We start from the raw sequence: 20,345 nt of genomic DNA on the forward strand, positions 1-20,345 counted from the left end.
AGGCAGAAATGCCATTAATTTTTCTCATGTTTTGAGAGAAAGGATGACCATCATGGTTATCGACCCTATTGCCCATTCCATTAATAAGAAAGGGCTAACAGGTGTGTAACTCATAAGCAGTCACATTGATTGAAAAATACCATTAGCTGAGACAGGCCGCCACGTGGCAAAAGAGAAACAAACATATAAAGGACAAAACAAAAATCAAGTCAGAGACTTGGCAGGAAAAACTTATCTGAATATACCAATGCGTAAGTGAAGTCTTAAGCTTGAAAAATAACATGTAGGCTGATTTAAAAAGCATAGCTGGCATGTAATGAAGACTAAATGGAGAAATGTTTTTCATGACCTTGGATGAAGTATCAATCTGCCATTACTCTTTAAGTGTCCTCTGGTTTCAGAATAAAAGATTAGTTTACAAACCTCAGAATATCATTAGGATTTCATTTAATCTCTTTATCATTCTTGGTTGATGGTACGCACAGTCATTATTCAGATTACTTCCTTTTATGTACTTGTCAACAGTAATGATTTGAATAGCAATTAGGACACTCTACTCCCAAACCCGTTTTGTTTCGTTTGGTCAGCCCAGTGCAGTCTTGCTGAATCCCTCGAGTCAGCAACCGGCAAGTACAGGATCTTGAGCCATTACTGAGTGTTTGTATTTATGAGGACCATCCAGTAGACACCCATGGGGTGTCAGTAAAGGACAAGAGAAGTCCCTTTCAGTACAGACAGTTTCTATTGGCTTTAAAGGTTATTGCTCACCCAATTGGTCTCAGTCTGGCAGTGTCACTTGCATTATGACTTCATCACCCTGGGAAAAGAGGATGAGAGGAAAGAAAAACAGTTGCTAGCCATCCGTCAATGTCCGTCTCAAATTACCGCTCGACCAATCACTGCTAAAGATCAATAGGGAGCCAGTCGGGGAGGAGCGTGAGATGTAGCCAGCGGGGGATAGTAGAATAACTGATCAATACAGGAGGATGGATTTTGTCATCTTGGAAATGCACTGTCAGAGAGAGAGTGCTTCACTATGACACTCCAACCAATATTAGAGACACCCTGAAAGACTTTGATGGTGCACCAGAATTTTATGTTTCGGAAGAGCTCCGAGCCCCAAGAAAAGCTCTATTGTACATCACAGTATTGCATGCATCAATATATGTCAGCAGGTTTACCAAATTTTCAGAGGGACAGTTTACCCAAAACTGAAAATTGGCTTTATTTACTCGTGTCATTCGAAATGCCTTTCTGGTATGGACGGAAACTGTAAATCATAAATGGGGTCCAAAACACTGAGACGTTATCATCTTATGTGTTTCGCTCAAGAAAGAAAGGCGTACAGGTTGGAAAAAATTGAGCTGATGAGTAAATGATGACATAACGAACTATCCCTTTAAATAATTTTTAGGACAACTTGAACAGTTGTTGTAAATCAATTCAAATTTATACACAAAAAAAGCCAAGTTCAAAATGTCTTGAAATTTGTCTGGAGTAAGTGTGCTACGCGGCCAAGAGCACTGGCCTCTGTGAAGTGCAATATTACGTGATCAGAGTAGCTCAAATTGAAAACAAGACCTCCGTGACCGGCTGATTACTTTTACACAAAACTTTATTTCTCCTGCTGCTTCTTTGTTAGTTCTTTTCATTCATATATTCATTCCGGGGTGTTATTTTGTCGAGGAAAGGTGACTTGTCCTGAGGCGTCTTATTATTTTTGAAAATTTCAGTGATTTAAAGTGTAACATTTCCAGACTCCAAGGTCAAAGCCGTGTTCTCCCCTCCTCCTCTTTCCTTTCCCCTCGCCCTCCCAGCCAATCGATTGTTTCTAAAGAGCTCAAACGGCATGCGTCCACCCTGGAGTCTTTCAGCAGCGCAGGCGAAGGGAAAACGCTGGTGGGGACACAGGCGGAGGAGAAAACGCTCTCCCACTTTTTCCTGAGTCGGAGCGCTGGCAGCGTGACCTCGGAGTCAGGGTGAGCGGGTGTATTGGCACGGGTACAAGACCGCTAGGCCCCTGCGCAGAACTGCCCTGGCTCGCACCATGCGCTCTGCCCCCACTTGTGTCTTTGCCAGCTGCCAAGTTGAAAAGTTTTTCAGAGATGGATGTAGATTTTTCGAGCTCTGTTTATTAAAGCCTGATTACAAGATTGGATGCGGTCTAACTGACTCTTTCATGTTTTGACAACGCCGAGTGTTTGTTAAAAACACGAGGCCACGCAACAGGTCAAACGGCTGACTCGCCGCAACCTTACAAATACAACAAAGCATGCTGCGGTCAGAATGCATAATGCAAGATAAGACAACAAACGGAGCGGTTAAATACGAGCGGTCGTTCGCTGAGGCTGCGGTTGCCCTCGCCCCTTGATCGCTTGTGTTATATCCTCATCAGCATATCTGGCCTCGATACCAAGCTGTCAATAAACGCCAGAGGTTTTAGGTGGGAAAAGATGACTAGGGCTTGACCTCGTTCCACGCATGCCTGAGCGCCAGCGCCATTTTACGGAAGCGGAGAGGAAGAACCAGTGTAGAGGCGCAGAAAGAACACCTGCCGAGCAGGTAAAGAAGTGTAACTGCTACTCTCTGATCCGCGGCAGCGGCGGGGTCTCGCCGCTTCTCGCTTTTGCACACCTTGACTCGCGCGCCGCCGCTGTCCTTGCTTCTCCAGCCCCACAGGGGGTCAGCCGTGTAAGGAACATAAAAGGCCAATTTAATTTAGCACGTCCGCAGCTCCCAAGTATTTTAATTCAGACAGCTATGACTGAGGAGTTAATATTTCACTTGTCAGAAGGCAGGTCGAGGCCACTGAATCATTGTAATTCTCATTAAGAGGCTCTCCCCCAGCAGCACCCTAATTCAAAATAATGAAAGTAAAGACTGAGAGCGATTCTAATGCCAGTTGAGTCCTATCTTTTAATATTCCCCCCTTGATGGATTAGAGAACCGGGAAATTCATCTTGGATCATGGGACCTAATTCAATAAGGGATCATTCCAGGAGTATTGCATTTTATAATAATGTCATTTAAAGTGTCGTCTTCCATTGCGGCTGTCCCATATGTATGCTTATATAATGGTGCCAGAGGGATAAACTTTTACAGCGGGAACCACTCTCCTACCATTGTGCGCTGTCAATCGCTCTCTCTCTCTCTCTCTCGCCCTCTCACTCTTTCTCTCTGTTTCCTCAGTCTTCCTGTTTTACTTGTCCAACCACATTTAAGTACAATGTTCGGTTTTATTTATTTATATTTGATTAATGTTTGAATCTCAGGACGTAGAGCTGCTGTACATGTAAATACATGCTATATGCTAACATTTAATCCATTAGTATAAAATAAGTAGGATTTATGTGGAAATACAACTTTTGAATGGTGTCCCACGCAGTGTTGTAGTCGAGACCAGCTCATTTGTGTCTGAGACTAAACAGAGTCCACATGCACCAAAGTCCATGACAAGGCCAAGTTCAAGTCCGAGAACATCTTGAGGTCATGAACATATTTTTATGGTTGTGTCATGGACTCTGGAGCATGTGGACTTGGTCTTGACTATAGGGTTGCAAAGTAAATTTCCAGAAGCTTTCCACAGTTTTTGGATATTTTCAGAAAATTCAGATTTTTTTTTTTCTTGCTCGAATGGATTTCAATCTTGACTTTAAAAATTTAAAAACATAAAAAATTGGTGCATTTGGGGGGAGAAATAGAAAAATGGTAAATATACAAAACTATTCTGATACTAAAATTTGTGTGAATGGAAGTTGTGACCGACTTTATTGTTAGGTATTTCTGATTTAAATGGAATATTGAATAAAGGGCAGGGCTTAATTTTAGGACACCTTCTGGAGGGGAGTGGTTAAGGATGTTCTGCCCAAGCTGTCAAACTGATGTCATCAGAGAAGGAATACCAGTTTTTGCAAAATTTGAGATTTTGACTTTTTCGTCATTATATGAAGACAAATTTAGGCAACACAGTTGAAGTCAAAAGTTTACATACACCTTGCAGAATCTGCAAAATGGTAATTATTTTAACAAAACAAGAGAGAACATACAAAATGCATGGTATTTATTTAGTACTATCCTGAATAAAATATTTCATACATATTTTATACACATACATAGAAGACATGTACATATAGTCCACAAGAGAAAATAATAGTTGAATTTATAAAAATGACCCTGTCCAAAAGTTTAGATACACTTGATTCTTAATACTGTGTTGTTACCTGAATGATCCACTGCTGTGTGTGTGTGTGTGTGTTTTGTTTTGTTTTTTGTTTGTTTGTTTGTTTGTTTGTTTGTTTGTTTTTTAGTGATTGTTGTTCATGAGTCCCTTTGTTTGCCTTCAGGTCCCACAAATTCTTTGTTTTTTGTTTTTTTTTCTTTTTGTTTTTAGGATTTTTGTGTATTTGAACCCTTTCCAAAAATGACTGTATGATTTTGAGATCCATCTTTTCACACTGAGGACAACTGAGGGACTCATATGCAATTATTACAGAAGGTTCGAACACTCACTGATGCTCCAGAAGGAAACACAATGCATGGGGGTGAAAACTTCTTGAATTTGAAGATCAGGGTAAATTTAACTTGTTTTGTTTTCTGGGAAACATGTAAGTATCTTCTGTAGCTTCTGAAGGGCAGTACAAAATGAAAAAAATATGATATTTAGGCAAAATAAGAAAAAATGTACAGATCTTCATTCTGTGCAGAAGTTTTCACCCTCTGGCTCTTAATGCATCGTTTTTTTCTTCTGGAGCATTGGTGAGCGTTCGAACCTTCTGTAATAGTTGCATATGAGTTCCTCAGTTGTCCTAGTGTAAAAACATGAATCTCAAATCATACAGTCAAAATGCTAAAAACAAAAACAAAACAAAAAAATAATAATTTGTGATAGCTGAAGGATTTTTCTGAAGAACAGCAGGCAGTTTAACTGTTCAGGACAAACAAGGGGACTCATGAACAACTATCACTAAACAAAAAACACAGCTGTGAATCATTCAGGTAACAACAGATTAAGAATCAAGCGTATGTAAACTTTAAAACGGGGTCATTTTTATAAATTCAACTATTATTTTCTTTTGTGGACTATATGTAAATGTCTTTTATGTGAAATATCTTATTTAGGTCAATACTAAATAAAAAAAAATATAATGCATTTTGTATGATGTCTCTTATTTTGTAAGATAATTAACATTTTGCAGATTCTGAAAGGGTGATGTAAACTGTTGACAACTGTATATTTTGGTAGTCTCCTTTAGACATTCTATTTACAATTAATAACTTTGCAACTCCATGTCAACTGGCACTCACTAGAGTATTAGTGACTGTCGGTTTAATATCTGCTTGCACGTTATTTTGATGGACATTCTATTGACTATAAGTAATTTTGCAAATACACGTCAGTCTACTAACCTAACAGTACTCAATACTCTAATGAGAGTTAGTTGATATGTAGTTGCAAAATTACTTAATTTCTAAAGGGGACCATCAAAGTGTAACCATTTACTGTGTATTATCTTAATGATTAATTGTTTAACACAAGACCAGTAATGTCCGCTACCAAATTTAAATAGAGCCAGGTTTGTTTTCATGTGTATCCGGTATCAGCTCTTTGCCTAAATGGCGAATCAGAAATGATGACACTGTCTGTCAAACATGGTGGAGTGTGACCTGTTAAAAGATCCCCCTGTACTCATTAAGATAAGATGTAGCGTTTTTAAGGCCCTCTCCAAAATGACAAAGGGCTCCTCTTGTGTCTGCACCACCTCGCTCTTGTACTCATCCCACGACAACGTGACTCCCAGGGTTCTTCTGCCTCTATCTCTTCGTGTTTTATCGCTCCTGTCCTCCACTGGCAGAATCAGCGCTCGCATTCCTCTGTCACATGACGGGCGCACATCCCTTTTTGGCGTTGGCTTGTCATGCAGTCAGAGGCTGATCCAGGATCAGACGTGACCCCGTTTGACTTCACCGTTTAATGTCAGTGCAAAGGCAAAACCTGATGTGAAACCAGCATGCCGTTTTCTTACTGCACAGACATGTGTGACTGCAGCGTCTTCAAATATTAACATTGTGAGAAGGAGACTACGTTCTCTACACGGGCACAGTGAAGGGTTCTCAAATAGTGTAATGACTGACAGCACTGTGAGCACAGTGCTAAAGTGTTTTAAAGTTTTCTAAATGTTTTAGATTACGAGTGATATACCGTATACTGAACCTGTAGGCAAACTTGCGAAATTCAATTTTGTATTCAGAATAAGTAACATTTCTATCACGCACACACACGCCGCAGCAGCCGTGCACACATGGACGCTAATGCATGGCTATTTAATTAAATGTTGCCAGATCACTGGGCCAAATAGGTAATCCAATAGCTCTGTAGGAGCCGTGTTAAATCCTGTTCCATCAAAGCCTGCTTGCCCCTGACAGCCCCTGTGATGTTTCCCTGGAACATCATGTCTACTTAGTCTGTCTCTTTAAAGACTTTGACATAATTTTATATTGAGTAACAATCTATTCATCTGCATTATCCGCAACCCACAAGCGCACGCTCGGCTGACATTGGCCTGAGCTATTATACATACTTGACCGCTTGGGTCTATAATACGGTAACCCTTCAGAGTGGGTCCATTTAGGGTTCGAATTAAATCGTGACCTTGCTCTGAGCAAGATGACTTGGTTAATACCACTGACAAGATCAAAATTTGAGTATGGCATTTGAATTTTGAACCTTTGTGCAATTCTGTTTCATTTAGAGATTTATTCTCTAAAAGCCATTTGGAGAATACAAACGTAGAGAGATTTTCCTTTGGGTGGGTCAGGGAATTCTTAAATGCCCTGGTGAAAAAAAAAAAAAGTGGTGTGGAAAGTGGATTTATAGCACTTTCTTGCCCGGTTTATGAACTGCCATACTCAGCCAGCTGTTTTGAGACACACTCTGTTAATTTCTGTATACAATAGTGACTTCAACAAAGCGGTAGAGTTCATACTGAGATTTGTGTAATTCAAGACTCTTAGTATAAATATCACATGACGTGAGTGTATGGTTATTGTCATAGCACATTGTTTCAAAGAATATTCCAACGTTCCGTCTTGATGAAAATATATTCAAGTAAAATAAATAAAAGGGGAAATTAATTTACAACTTCAACTGGAGAGAATAAACTTACAGTATTACTATCACAAGGGTAAATACATTTTACGTCTTGTGTGATTTTGGCTTCGCGGGCATGAAATGCCTCGGTTTTGTCCTCCCTTCAGGGCCGGTTAATTGTTGTTATTGAGTTGCGTGAGTGCCAGCTGCAACAGGAATTACATCGAAAATAAATAAATGCTCATAGTCCGTCAAAGATTTGCCGGTCCGTCCGCACTACCTAAACAGGATGCCGAACAACAATTCCTCACTTTGTTTGACTTCATTTAGTATTGTGCAGCTTTATTCTCGACAGATAGATGAAATTGCTTCGAGTGTTGCCCTTTTTCCCAGCCTTTATGAAACAGGCCTTTATTTGGTCAGTCCTGTTGTTTTCATCTCGACTGAGCGCCATCGAGGGCCTTTTCGAATTGCACACTTTGCTTGCGATACACAGGATGAATCCAAGCGATGGGCTGCTTTAATTGGTGTATTTGGGCAAGTTTTAGGCAGGTTTCTGTCTCGCTTTCACTCCATTTCGCACCTTTGAAGTCTGACTTTCATCTCCTTGCTCTCCCCTGATGTTGCTTGTCTTTTGTCTGATGATGTGCGCACATTTCTCTTTCGCAGCACTTAATATATAACAAAGGCAAACCTTTGGAGAGCTACCTTATCTTTGTGTTCTCTCGCTCTCCTCACCTCCTTTCATGACTGCTTCGAAGTTTGATTCAACATTCATTGACATTTTCTCAAACACACTGCCTCGCTCTGTCTCTCTTATGGGCGCAGAGACATATTTAATATGTCATCTTCGGCGGAGACGCCGAACTTTCCCTGCTTCAGATTTAACAATAAAACAACTTAAGTGTAGATACGGTGCCTCCGTAATGGGCAGAAGCACCACCGGTCCGCTCGGCCGCACGATAAAAGCGGAAAGCCTGAAGACTGTTCAGCATTAACTGTCTGGCAAGTTGTACAGTGGTAAATTTAGCAACAGGTCATGAAGCTCAGATATACAGCATAGACAGCTCAAGGGATGAGCCTGACCCTCAAAATGCTGCTTTACTGTTCTTATCGTCAATGCAGGGTTAACTGCTTGAAGTTTACAGGGGTTCAAATGCTTCTCAGTAGCTTTTCTAGGCTGGGATACGGTTTGTGTGAACCTCCCACTCCGGTGAGTCACACTTGTGCATCTTAAAGATCGTTGCAGAAGAGGGAAAGAGATGAAGGAGAGGAAGACGTACTGTAGGAATGTGGAGCCGGCGTGGCTCTGTGCTGCTGCGAAGCCTGTTGACTGAAGAGAGTGTGGGAAAAAATGATTGCTCTCTCCATCATTAATCTAAAAGTACTTCAGTGCTCCCGTCCTGTTGTCTCCTTGAGTACTTGTAGATTGATAAGGCTTAACGCTGAAAGAAAAAGTGCAATATCCAATGCTATCCAAATGCAAATTAGACATGATGTGACACCATATCCTTGGGTCAAAGAGTCACTAAATCTCTAAAAAGCATACTGTAAATTCAATTTACTGTCACTGTAAGGTATTGTTACATATAAATGAACTGTTGGAGTTTACTGGACAACAGTAATTACAATAAACAAACACTGTCATTCTTTAAATTTATGTGATGAAATTGGCCATTTCATGACTGGGATTAGCAGTGTCGTACTGTATAATTATGATGACTAGCTGCGACTACAATAATCTCTTGTATTTTTTACTAAATTTTAAAGTTTTGTGCTGCTGTTGTTGTTTTTTGTGGTCGCTTTTAGCAGTTTGTGTCATGTTTTGTATGCTGAGTGTCAGTATGTGTTTTCAAGACTGCTAATTAAAAAACAAAATTGCAAGATGCACTCATATTTTTAAAGCAAGTGGAGGACCTGCTAGTCAAAATTTGATAACATACTTTATTTTCCAAATTTACCAGAGTGTCAGCAAATCGTTTCACTTAAAACACTTGTGAATGGACTGAAAGAGGCTTCTCTTGAATGCCCAACAAACTGAACACTAATCTCTATAATCATTAAACAATTATTATCAATAAATCAACTGCATTAAATAGCACCAAATCTCTTTTACCATCATGCATCTGCAACGCAGCACATTTGAGTTTTATTAGCGTGTGTGTGTTCCTTTGGAGCAAAGCCATGCTCTTGGCATTGTTAGCACATTCTCTAACAATCGAGCCAGAGGAAAAGTCATGTTAAACTCTTCCGATAAGTCCCTATGCTTGCCTAAGCATACCAAATTACATTTTTCATGTAGTGGCTAATGGGTTTTTCCCCATTGTGGGATCCTACAAAGAAAGGAAATCTCCTTATTTTTGTTTTCATAAAGTAATTTATCGCGTTATGAGAGAAAACAGACTGGTTCGTCTGTAAAATTCTAAACACATCATTTTGTTAAAAAAAAAAAAAAAAGATCCTAAAATCGTTTGACTCCCATCAGTTCTTTAACCTCTGTCTCACCCCGGAAGTTCAGTGTTAGTCCTCCAATTAGTCACACACATTTTACATGCCCTTGCTGTAAATACTACAATAAACTTTCAAGACCGGACAGCAGCTCGAAGAATTCTTATAATAATGCCTAATATTTTAGAATATAGGTTGCTATTGTCATATTTAATGTGCTAAACTTTTTTATAGTGCAGTTTGCAGTCTAGATGTCTATTTTGTAAAATCACTTTCTAGCTCGAGTTCAAGGTCACACTGTTTACCGAAGTGACTCTCACTTAACCTACTCAGTAAAACTGAAGAAAAGAGAAAAATAAATAAATAAATGTATGTGTACATCCAATGCTCAATGTCCAAATCTGCTGGCGAATTTATCCGAATTGGGGAGAAGCGCAATTTTTTAATACCCACCTTTCGTCCTCTGAACAGCGATTCCTCATTCACAAGTTTGTCTCAACTAGGCAGTAAGAAGAATCAATAATTCAATAGCACTGGCGTCCGAGTCCAGCCCTGAGCTGGATACACAAGCCCTCTTTATACCGCGCCTTTGTTAAAGCAGTATTAATTAATAGGCCAAAACATTGTACTCTGTATCCAGACAGTAATCTGACCAGACAGGTTATTCACGATAGGAGATGCCATTTGGTATTTATCAGATTCTCAAGAGAAACGCTTTAGATCTCGATAAGCGGGCTGATGAAGCTACAGAAGAATGAGTATATATATAAATTACGATGTAATTACGATTACGTATTCAGTACATATTGTTGGGCTAATACATATTTTAGTCTCATTTATTTAAGTAAATGAAAACAAAAATATTCATACAAAATATTTATTCCTTCTCTTTTTTCTAAAGTGTTATTTTGAATTTTCACTGCAGAAGAAGCGCGTGCTATGAAGCTCAGTCCCAGCGGCAGTCTCCATATGTTTCAAACATCCAGAGCTGAAAGGGCTCCGTGTGTGATTTTATGATAAACGTTTTCCCCAATAACTAAATATGTATTTACCTAATCAAATTTTTAATGATTTTTGGCAAGACGTTATAATAGCATTATCATTAATAATAATAAAAAACTAACGTTGTGTAATGCGTCACAGAATCATCCAAACTAAAAAGAAACGGGTCGATTTTTTTTCATTAGGCCTATTTACATTGTATAATTTCAGACACTGCATTATAAGACGCCGCCAGCGCCAGAGCAATTGTAAAAGAATCAAGTGCACGTGAAGGACTCTGTTTAAACGCTTCCATCACACGCACCTATTCAGCAAAAGGAAAAATGAAATCATACGAACTCCGTATATACCACGACACAGATGCTACAGTCTTTTTTTACATTTATTTTATGAATCGAAAACACGGTGTTGAGGTGAGCTCACGTTTCACAGTCATGATAAAATCATAGATATCATAAAAATGAGTGCCCGCAGTCGATGCTCTTTTATAACCCTTATAAAACATGAACATTACATTTAGAGATTCACATGGTTGTACACACTGAGAAAGAGATGAAGGAACAAGAACGAAAAGAAACAGCAGAGGAAATCCAGAGTGCTCCCACAATGCCTTGATGAAGCATAAAACAACCAAAATCAATTTTGTCGGTATTAACATAGGTATTTTACACGTGCCCGTACCATATCAATATTAGTGTATTACCTGAATTTGATTTGTACACCGAGAATAAAAGCCTGATGTGTGTTAATGCGAACTGGGCATCTGACGGAGACTCTCCACTGAATAATCACCTGATATTGGATTATATTCACAATACACTCATTGATAAGCAATCGTCGTTTCACTTAATGCTCGTTTATTTTGTTTCAGAACTCAAAGAGCATAAACGTTAACTTAAATCGTGTTTTATCCGTGAGGACAGAAACGCATGTTTAACACTGGAGTGTTCATGTTTGGCAACAAAAGTGATTTCTGTAATATTTCACAAATATCCACAGAGAAACTTTGTTTCAAATAAAACGAGGCCAGCCTCTTTATTTTCATTAATTACTAATAACGTATTAAAGCAGAAATGTTGGCGTTGTCACACAAACAGCCGAACAATCGTCCCAGCTGCTTTATATCATTATATTCAGATTCAACTTCTTCTGCAAAAGTTCACTAAAAGTTCAGCTTCTTTTTTTCTTTTTTCTTTTCTCGTAGTTCAACATGTTGTAGTTGTCCCTCCATCCGCGAAAAGGTCCACGTAAAGTTTGTCCACTTCACAGTTTGTGTTCTTATAAATAGCCTATCCTTTTTCTCTCGCGTGTCCTTCATAGGAAAAACATAAATAATGTGTTTGTTTTTTTCTTTCTGTCGTTCGCTTCACTATGCTCGGTGACGTCACAGTCCCAGCGCCGCCGCGTGTTTTTTCGCCTTCAGTCTCAGATCCGCGATGCTCGAGTTTTTGTTGGTGGTTTTCGCGGCCGCCGCCGCCGCCACCACCGAAGCTGCCGAGGCGGATTCCGCCGCGAGCGTCGCCAGGGGCAACCCGAACGGCGGGGCGGGAAACATCATGTAGGGCGCGTGCGCCGCCAGGTGCGAGTGCAGGTGATGATGCGCGTGGGCCACGGCGCTGTCCAGCTGCAGCTGCGCCTGCACCTGAAAGGAGAAGGGCGGCACGTTGCAATGACTATCCTATGGACGCACGGGTGGGAAGAGAGGGGGAGAAACACATTAACTTAAGAGAGACTATATGCAGAGCTGTTACTGGGCACTGGATCAATTGCATATTTATCATCATTAAAAATGCATTCGGACACCTGCATTCCGCTGTGCTGGCAACTATCTGCCCCCCCTGAATATGATTCAAATCCATTAAGTAAACGCGAAAAATTCACAAATATCAACTCATTTATATGCAATAACAACGGTAAGCCTACACGGATATCCTTCGTCAGAATTTCTCAGTTCTAGTGACAGTCGAGCAAATAAAATGGCAAAAGGAAAGAGATTCAAAGGAATTGTTGTAGGACGCCTCAGCATTGGGCTTTCAGTGTAACTTGCCTGCTGGAATGGCATGCGCAGAGCTCCCACGTTGACATATGGAGCGACACGACACGCTTCAAACTGACTCGCCGCTCCGATGAGAACTCCTGAAAAAATTGTTGACATTGAGTTTTTATTTGTGTGTGCTCAACAACGAGACACTGCTTGAATTGCTATCATATTTTACAGTAAATACACTTAAAATATTTAAAAATGAATTTGGCTGAAGCCTATATAAACGATTTTTATTCATAAATCCGATGAATTATCAACAAAAACAGTATGGTTTTAATGAAACAGAAAACCAAAATAAACAAAACGACTTGCGTAATAGCAATTCCTTATTTATTTTGTGTAATGTCGTTTGTAAACCATTCGACTGCATGTGAAGCGTTTAAATCCAACGCACCTTTATGCAACTGATTTTCCTGCTTTCTGCATTTGGCCCGTCGGTTCTGAAACCAAACCTGAAAGACATTGATTGACAGCTGTTGGTGAGGGCATGTGTAAATCCTCCCAAAATGACAACAGTCTCAGTAAAACTATGTATCCCTGAGGACCTCTAAAATATTCATAATGCGTAACCGCACATTTTAATTATTATATCTCTATAACGAGCGGCGAATTGACGTAGAAAGCGGCCACAAAACAAACAGATTGGTTAAAATGTTAAACAAAACGAAAAGAAACAGAATCTCCAAGTCATGCATCTGAGACGGTGCCATAATATATCGTCTTTCTCCAATGGTTTAATCTATCCAGGGATTAGAGTCCCAGAAGGAGCAAAGTGATCCTCTGATAGCAAATACCCAGCATGGGACTTCAGTAGCAGGCTAAAATTGAGACATTAATTGCTTATATCCGAAAGAAAGTTTGTGTTACATTTCTTTGCTATACAGCCTATGTTATGGGCATTAGAGATTTGAAAAAATGATTGTTTCTGGTGCATCTGTTTTGAATCGCGCATAGTTCCAGTGCACTGTTTATTCATTATTTTTGATTCAGCATAACGAGCAATCGACACGGTATTTGCATGATATTTCTGCTGTAAGTGAAAATGGAAAGACGATCATAAATATATAATAAACGCCGATACGGCCAGGACGTTATGACTTTATCCGCTAAAATGGCAGTGTGTAGTCTTTGAGCCAGCGGTGTGGCCTTGTCTGTGAATACTGAATATGAAAAGAGCATCAGATCTTTATTTGGGTAAAAATGATAGATAATTTATGTAAATCCGCAGGCCTTGCTTGGGACAATGCCCTTTGGTAAGATCCCAAAGAGAGACGATGGTTTAACTTTTTCCAGGGAGGTCTTTTGAGCTCATTTTTAAAAGGACCAATGTATTCAAAGAGTGAATTTTATATCCCCACCCAAGGAATGAATAGATAAAAGAGGATGAAATAAGATATTGTTTTTTTCTTCTGATCAATCACACCAGAGCCAATGTCTATGTTGAATGTCATTATTCGGCTCAGTCGCTCGTCTCTTGTTACACATATATTGAGCCTTATTATGTTTCTGTGCAGATGGTCTTCCCCATCCTAAAAAGCACACTACAGATGTTGCCTGCAGGCCAATGCGCACAAATCAGGGAATAATTTCGGTTCGTTGTTTGGTTCATTATAGCTCAGCGGCGTTGATTTAAGCGGCTTAATATCACTTTTTTTCACCATTCAACACATAAGCTGATATCTAGTTTTATTTTCCACACTGAGGTAGGCTATGTAAATGCGCACATATAATACTAATAATAACAACGTCATTCTGTGCTGGAAACTTTGTGTTTAGCCGTTAGCCACAAGGAGTGCCCATGTAACACTTGAAACTATTTGTTTTGGCCTACCTATATTACTCTTTTTTTATTAATCGATTTGACTTAAAATGCATTTCAATTTTTAATCTCTTAAAACTCACAAATTATTTCAGAGGCTCTACATTGCTCATGTGTCAGTAGTTTAATGAACTGATTAGCCTACCTACAGGCGTTCTTGTTGCACGTACCAGGATGTAATTACATAATAATAACACGTTAATTATATATACAATCACCTATATGCAGCCTAAATAATTCAGTGAATTATTTTGCACTTCATGTGCAATTGCACAAGGCCTCTTACGCTCAACATTAGCATTAATCGCAAGTGTTTATCTTCTGTGGCAAGGGAAACCATACACAGCACACATGGAGACAGCACATGCAGTGGCTGACCTGTACCCTGGCCTCCGACAGCCCGAGTCTCTGGCTCAGCTCCTCTCTCATAAAAGCGTCCGGATAGTGCGTTTCATCGAACAGTCTCTCCAGCTCATTCAGCTGCTCAAGGGTAAAGTTAGTCCGACTCCTTCTCTGCTTGATTTTAGTCTGTGTCTCGTCCTCCAGCGGCTTACAATCCTCTTTGCGTTCTTTCATATCTGTGTTACCTGAAAACGCAGCAGAAAACACGAATGAACGCTTCATCCAGTGCTGTGAAAAGAGGGCAGTGTGTGCCCACTGATGTCGGTCACGGATGTTTTGTCCTACACAGGGCTCTTTAATTATTTACGCTTTATACATATGCATGGAGAGTCTCTCTCAACCGGATGCTTATGACAGGAATATTATCCCATTGCACGTGAAATTAACAGCCTAGCAAAACGGCTTGATGTTAGGAAAATGAAATCAATAAAGACAACAATTAACGAAGCTGAATGAAATTCCCAGCTGTCAAAATAACAGTTAACCTGTATTAAAAACAATAGCCCATGTGTTCACAATTAGATGTTTAGTGCTTCTGAAGGAAAAATAATAGTTACGTCTTATCGAAAAGACCCGCTGTTCACATTATTATTATGATGATGATTATTATTATTATTATTATTATTAGTATTATTATATCATTTTTAATCTCAGACTTCAAATAGCCTAATTGAAACATAGGCCTTTAGCGTGTCTCGTACATAAAATGCGCAGTGATTTATAATACACTGGCACATAATTTGTTTGTTTTCTACATTTTTTTTCTGTTTAGCAATAGCCTATAAAAGCCTTAATGTATATCTACAAAAGGGTAGCCTACAATTTTTATGTCTATAGATGGTAATCTCGTGGATAATCTGTAAATCTTTCAAACGCCGTGACCTCTTCGAGGCTACGAAGTTTGACAACTAAAATTTCTTAAATAAAAAATATACAGGCCCACATGCATCTAGCCTACTACCCAACAAAAATACAGCCACAACGATACAGCGCTCGATTTTATCACTTGTTAACTTTTGATTGTTTATTTTCAGGCTGCTTCAGTCATATTATGACAGCGACGATAGTCAAATTATTACACGTTTCTTGTAGCCTGAACGAAATTAGTGTGACTTTAAATTAAAATCAAATAAATTCGAAATCGAAGAAGTTGTAAAACTCAAAGTATAGATAGAAAATAAACAGGCCTTTGAAGAAGAAAGCGTGATAAAATAATTTTCCTAAATGTCCTGCGATATAACGTTATAAAAAAAAATAAAAGAAACACTCACCGTCTGTAAGTTTGGGACTGCTCGAGTCTCTGGTTCTCTCTGACGCGAGCATGTCTGCTTCCCTGGCCGGCGATGAGCGCACGCCGCTCCGCGTAATACTGTTCACCTCCTCGCGAACAGGTTCCACCGACAGGCTCTCCCTATTTCTCACCGAACCGGTCTCCAGTACCTCCCGGTACGTGATCACTTCCTTCTTTTCCTTGACTTTCTGATCAAAAGATTTGGAGACAAACGCGGTAAGTTCTTCCATCACTGCACCCAAAAAGAAGAAGGAAAAAAACACACACACAGTCTTCTCTTTAGATCCTCAGCAGTCTACCATAAGACATCAACAGTGTTCTCGTTCTATCGGCCTAAATGCGAGATGATGAGATGAGATCTTTGACAATTCCTCTTGTTGCGGAGTGTACGGACTTGCTGCCGATTCACTATTGAAGTCACACTATTTATACTTGGCGAAGCGTCTGCCCCTTGATCCGCGCGCGTTACCTTCCCTCACCACGAGCCCCCTTCCCATAGAGGCGGGCTGGGATGATGGGGTGGGGTGGGGGGAACCTTATCTGTCCTTCAGATCCACATCACCCTTCCATGCTCGCTATTGGCCAAGATTGACAAGAGCAGCAAATTAATGTCATTAAGCGCGGACTGCTTAGAGTTTGGAAACACCAGGCAGCGTGATGATGATGATGATGATGATGATGATGGTGGTGGAAAGCTCTGCTGGGACGAGGCCAAAACTGATGCAAAGGGCACGCCGTGGACATCTTATTCCGCGACTCTTTGATCTGAGCTGGAAAACGAGAGAGCGTGATAGAGATAACGAAAAGAGCAAAGAGAAGGGGAAAGAAAAAGATGCATTTGTGATCATGGAAGTGACACACGCAGTAACAACATCATTAAGTATTTCATTTTGACCCACAATTCGTCTGTGGATGAGAAATAAAAGCTGAATCTTTACAGAAAACAGCTGTAAGGCTTGATTTATCGCGGGCTAATTATTTAACCTTCTTAAACAGTCTGTTTTATACCGTATATATTTAATGCAATGGTCTTTGAGAAGGTGTTTTCCATATGTGATAGTTATAAATGTAATCATAATATGAAGAACGAACATCTTGTTCTGAAATTATTTAGAAAATCTACATAAAAACTACCAGTTTGAACAATTTAGTCAACGTGTACCTATTGCACATTCTTGGTATTTGGGTATATTATAACAACCGTAACAAATGGCTTCGTGGAGCTTATAGTAAAGCGTTAATAAAGTAGGTGAAACGTGCTATAACATCTGCTGTCTTCACGGTTGTTTTCAATCAAAATGTCTTACAGTATAAAATAAAATATTTAATTTTTTTTTTTTTTAAGTTTAATATTTCATCACTCAGAAGACAATTGTTTCCATTATTAGCAACTGCTGCCTGATGACTTAAACTTTTTTTTTTTTCAAAGAGAGATTCTGTGCTGTTTTATTGCTATTTAAGTACAAAAACTTAGTGACATTATTTCATATTTGCATAAAATGGTTAATTAGCCGTCATGCTAAATAAACGCATTTGGGCATCAAGAGCGAATAAAATAAATCAATAAATTAAATAAAAATGAACAGAACCATGAAACACAGCAAGAATATTAGATCGGCGGTAAATGACAAAACCAGACGTCTTTTATTGATAAAAAACAAACAAAAAAACAAAACAAAACGCACGTTCTCATCATCTCACCGTTAATAATTCATAATGAAATATTTATCTTATCTCTCTCTCGTATATTTATGTAAATGCATGATTTAAGCACAAGCATTTGCTATACAAACGCTGCAAAAAAGTTATTCTCAGAGCTAAGCATTTTACCCATCTCAGGCAGACATCTTAAGACAATAATAATAATAATACTAATAATCAATTAAAAATCTTCCTAAAATAATATTTCATTTTTTCTTTAATGTTCAAGACGTCACACATATTAAAGCTGCAGTTTTGAGGCAATTGCACATTCACGTAGCCTAATCTGTAAGCGGTTAATAGGCTGAGTAAAACAGTCTCAGTATTTTGAGGATTAGGCATATCTTTAAATCTTTACTTTAATGTGAACATTTCCTGTGTGTTTTTCCTTCCTCAAAAAATACTACGGAATTATTAAGACGTAAGTTTGACTTTTAAAAAACATTTTGTGTAGCCCAAGTAGTCGAACTTTTATTTCAGCATTTGAGACTAATCATGTTTACCATTACCTTCACATTTAAATGTGTTTTGTCTGTTTTTCCATTTGTCTGTCTCTATACCTCATCTCATAGACAGCCCAGTGAAGTGTTCTTACTTTTTTCTCTTAAACAAATGCGACAGAACTGCCTTGTCCATAACAGGCTACATTCCGACCAAAAATATGAAATATGATCTCAAACTGGCTTTTTTCCAGTAAAAAACATTTCACTCAGCCTGCATACATCAACACGTAAAACAAACACACAATCCAAGTTTTAAGAATCAAAAAGATCTTGTGATCAAATGACGACTTTGTCGCAGAGAAATGCATGAATAGAAAAAAATGATTTCATTTGGTACTTGTCTTGCGCGATCATGAGAACAAGGTGAACGCGATTGACGATCATGTTTGATTGGTAATGCCTGCTGCGCGCGCATCGATGAGCTCCGAATCGGTTGCTTCTGTCTGTTCAGCGGCTCATGGCGCTGTTCTGTGAGTTGCTGTTGTGACACAATAGGAGTGTGTATCGTTATCTAGGTAAGAGTGTGAATATAGATGTAATTATATAGTCGTTTAACATAAAAACGCCAAAATATATTAGCAGACGTGCCAGTTATTTGTAGCATAACGCATGTTAGAGGAAGTGCGTGGAAATGTGGAAGAAATCGAGCTAGGAAGAATGACAACATTCGGCATTGAAGTGTTTGTAGACTTTATAGTCGCAAATTTCATATTTACACTTCCACGCTCTTCCGTCTATGTTCTTTTCTGTCATGAAATAAGGCACTTTATCTGTAAACAGTTGAGGTGTTTTTATATTAGCTGTCAGGTTGTGTTTTTGGGTTTAGTATTTAGTACTGTCTCAGCCAACATAAACTGTAGCGCTATATATTATTGTATTTATCTGTATATCTGAAAAGATGTGCTTTTAACACATTTGTAGCCTTATGCAAATCAATAGACGTGCGTTTTATGTTCTGCCGGTTTCTTTTCCGCTTGTGTTACTGTGTAGCAGACATCAAATAAGAGAAATCAAATGTGTACTTGAATGTAATTCAGATTTGGGTGTTCACAGCTTAGTAAAATTTCATTTGCATCCTTATTAGTCTTGTACATAATGTGTGGCTTGAGCTACAGAATCACAGTGACAGTAAGAAACACATTTCTGATCTCCCAGACACGTTTTTGCCTCCTACAGTCAATGTCTTTTTGCTTTACGTCTTTCCATTTAACCCAGTGAACATGGGCCGTCACTCGTCAGACAGCGAGGACAACAGTCGAGGCAGGAGGAAGAGGAGACCGAGAGGACGCTCTTCCTCTTCCAGCTCCTCTGCCAGCAGAGTGACCAGCCGCAGCAAACACTCCAGGAGACGAACGCGCTCACGCTCCAGAGACCGAAACAGAGCCGCAGACAGGAGGTAGACAATGAAGAATGAAAAAAAAAAAAGTTTGTCTCTGTAATCTTTCATCAAAATGTAATAACTTGCTCTTCCTCTGAAACAATTTTCTTGTTTGACTGACATCACAAGCCCTCTTATTTCTCACTCCCTCCCCGCCAAGCACCTGTCATATACAAGATCTAAAACAGTTTTTCAGTTCGCATCCCTGTGTCAATGGCAGTTGCTCGGCTGGCACGTTGAGACCAGGAAAAATGCGCACTTAAAAATGGCATGTTGCTGATCACTCTCAAACTCTATGTGAATTAGTTGCAAGCCCTCATTAGCAGTACCTGTATGTTAAACATCTTTGCTTCAGGTAGGGTTTCTGCAGGTCTTAAAAAGGTCTTAAGAAGTCTTAATTTGCATTTTCACAAATGAAAACCTCAAAAGGTCTTAAATCAGAGCATAAAGTCTTAAATTTATGAAGTAGTGGCATTAAAAATTGCATGCACTGCAAAAAAAAAAAAAAAAGAAAATCTTCCACAGAATTTTTCTCTTGTTTTCCTGTGCGAACATTCTCAAATCAAGATACATTTAATTGAGATGCAAATTGAACATGTTTTCCGCTTTAAATTAAGTTGGTTTTTCTGACCTCATTGGCAGAAATTTGCTCTTGTTTTAATCATAAAAT

The 20,345-nt window shown here is 39.1% G+C and overlaps 2 protein-coding genes across 5 annotated transcripts in view; one reads left to right on the top strand and one right to left on the bottom strand.

Moving 5' to 3' along the window:
- Positions 1-10,914: 10,914 nt before the first annotated feature.
- On the bottom strand, positions 10,915-16,488 carry shox2 (short stature homeobox 2). Of its 3 annotated transcripts, XM_051128718.1 has the most exons (6): positions 16,363-16,488; positions 16,074-16,281; positions 14,779-14,987; positions 12,976-13,033; positions 12,585-12,673; positions 10,915-12,215 (listed from the first exon to the last, which is right to left on the bottom strand). In XM_051128718.1, the coding sequence occupies exons 2-6, from the start codon at positions 16,123-16,125 to the stop codon at positions 11,922-11,924; spliced, it is 702 nt and encodes a 233-aa protein (XP_050984675.1). In that variant the 5' UTR covers positions 16,126-16,281; positions 16,363-16,488; the 3' UTR covers positions 10,915-11,921. The 3 variants fall into 3 exon arrangements, with proteins under 3 accessions (XP_050984675.1, XP_050984674.1, XP_050984673.1); XM_051128717.1 differs by having other exon boundaries at positions 10,915-12,179; positions 16,074-16,488; XM_051128716.1 differs by having other exon boundaries at positions 16,074-16,488.
- A 2,217-nt stretch (positions 16,489-18,705) lies between these two features.
- rsrc1 (arginine/serine-rich coiled-coil 1) overlaps positions 18,706-20,345 on the top strand; it is a 176,348-nt gene continuing 174,708 nt past the window's right edge. For both annotated transcript variants that reach the window (XM_051128713.1, XM_051128715.1), the window contains exons 1-2: positions 18,706-18,812; positions 19,513-19,693. In XM_051128713.1, the coding sequence (XP_050984670.1) occupies positions 19,518-19,693 (176 nt within the window). In that variant the 5' untranslated portion in view covers positions 18,706-18,812; positions 19,513-19,517. The remainder of the gene's footprint in view (positions 18,813-19,512; positions 19,694-20,345) is intronic.

This window comes from Labeo rohita, chromosome 15, assembly GCF_022985175.1.
Source record: "Labeo rohita strain BAU-BD-2019 chromosome 15, IGBB_LRoh.1.0, whole genome shotgun sequence".
Lineage (NCBI taxonomy): Eukaryota > Metazoa > Chordata > Actinopteri > Cypriniformes > Cyprinidae > Labeo > Labeo rohita.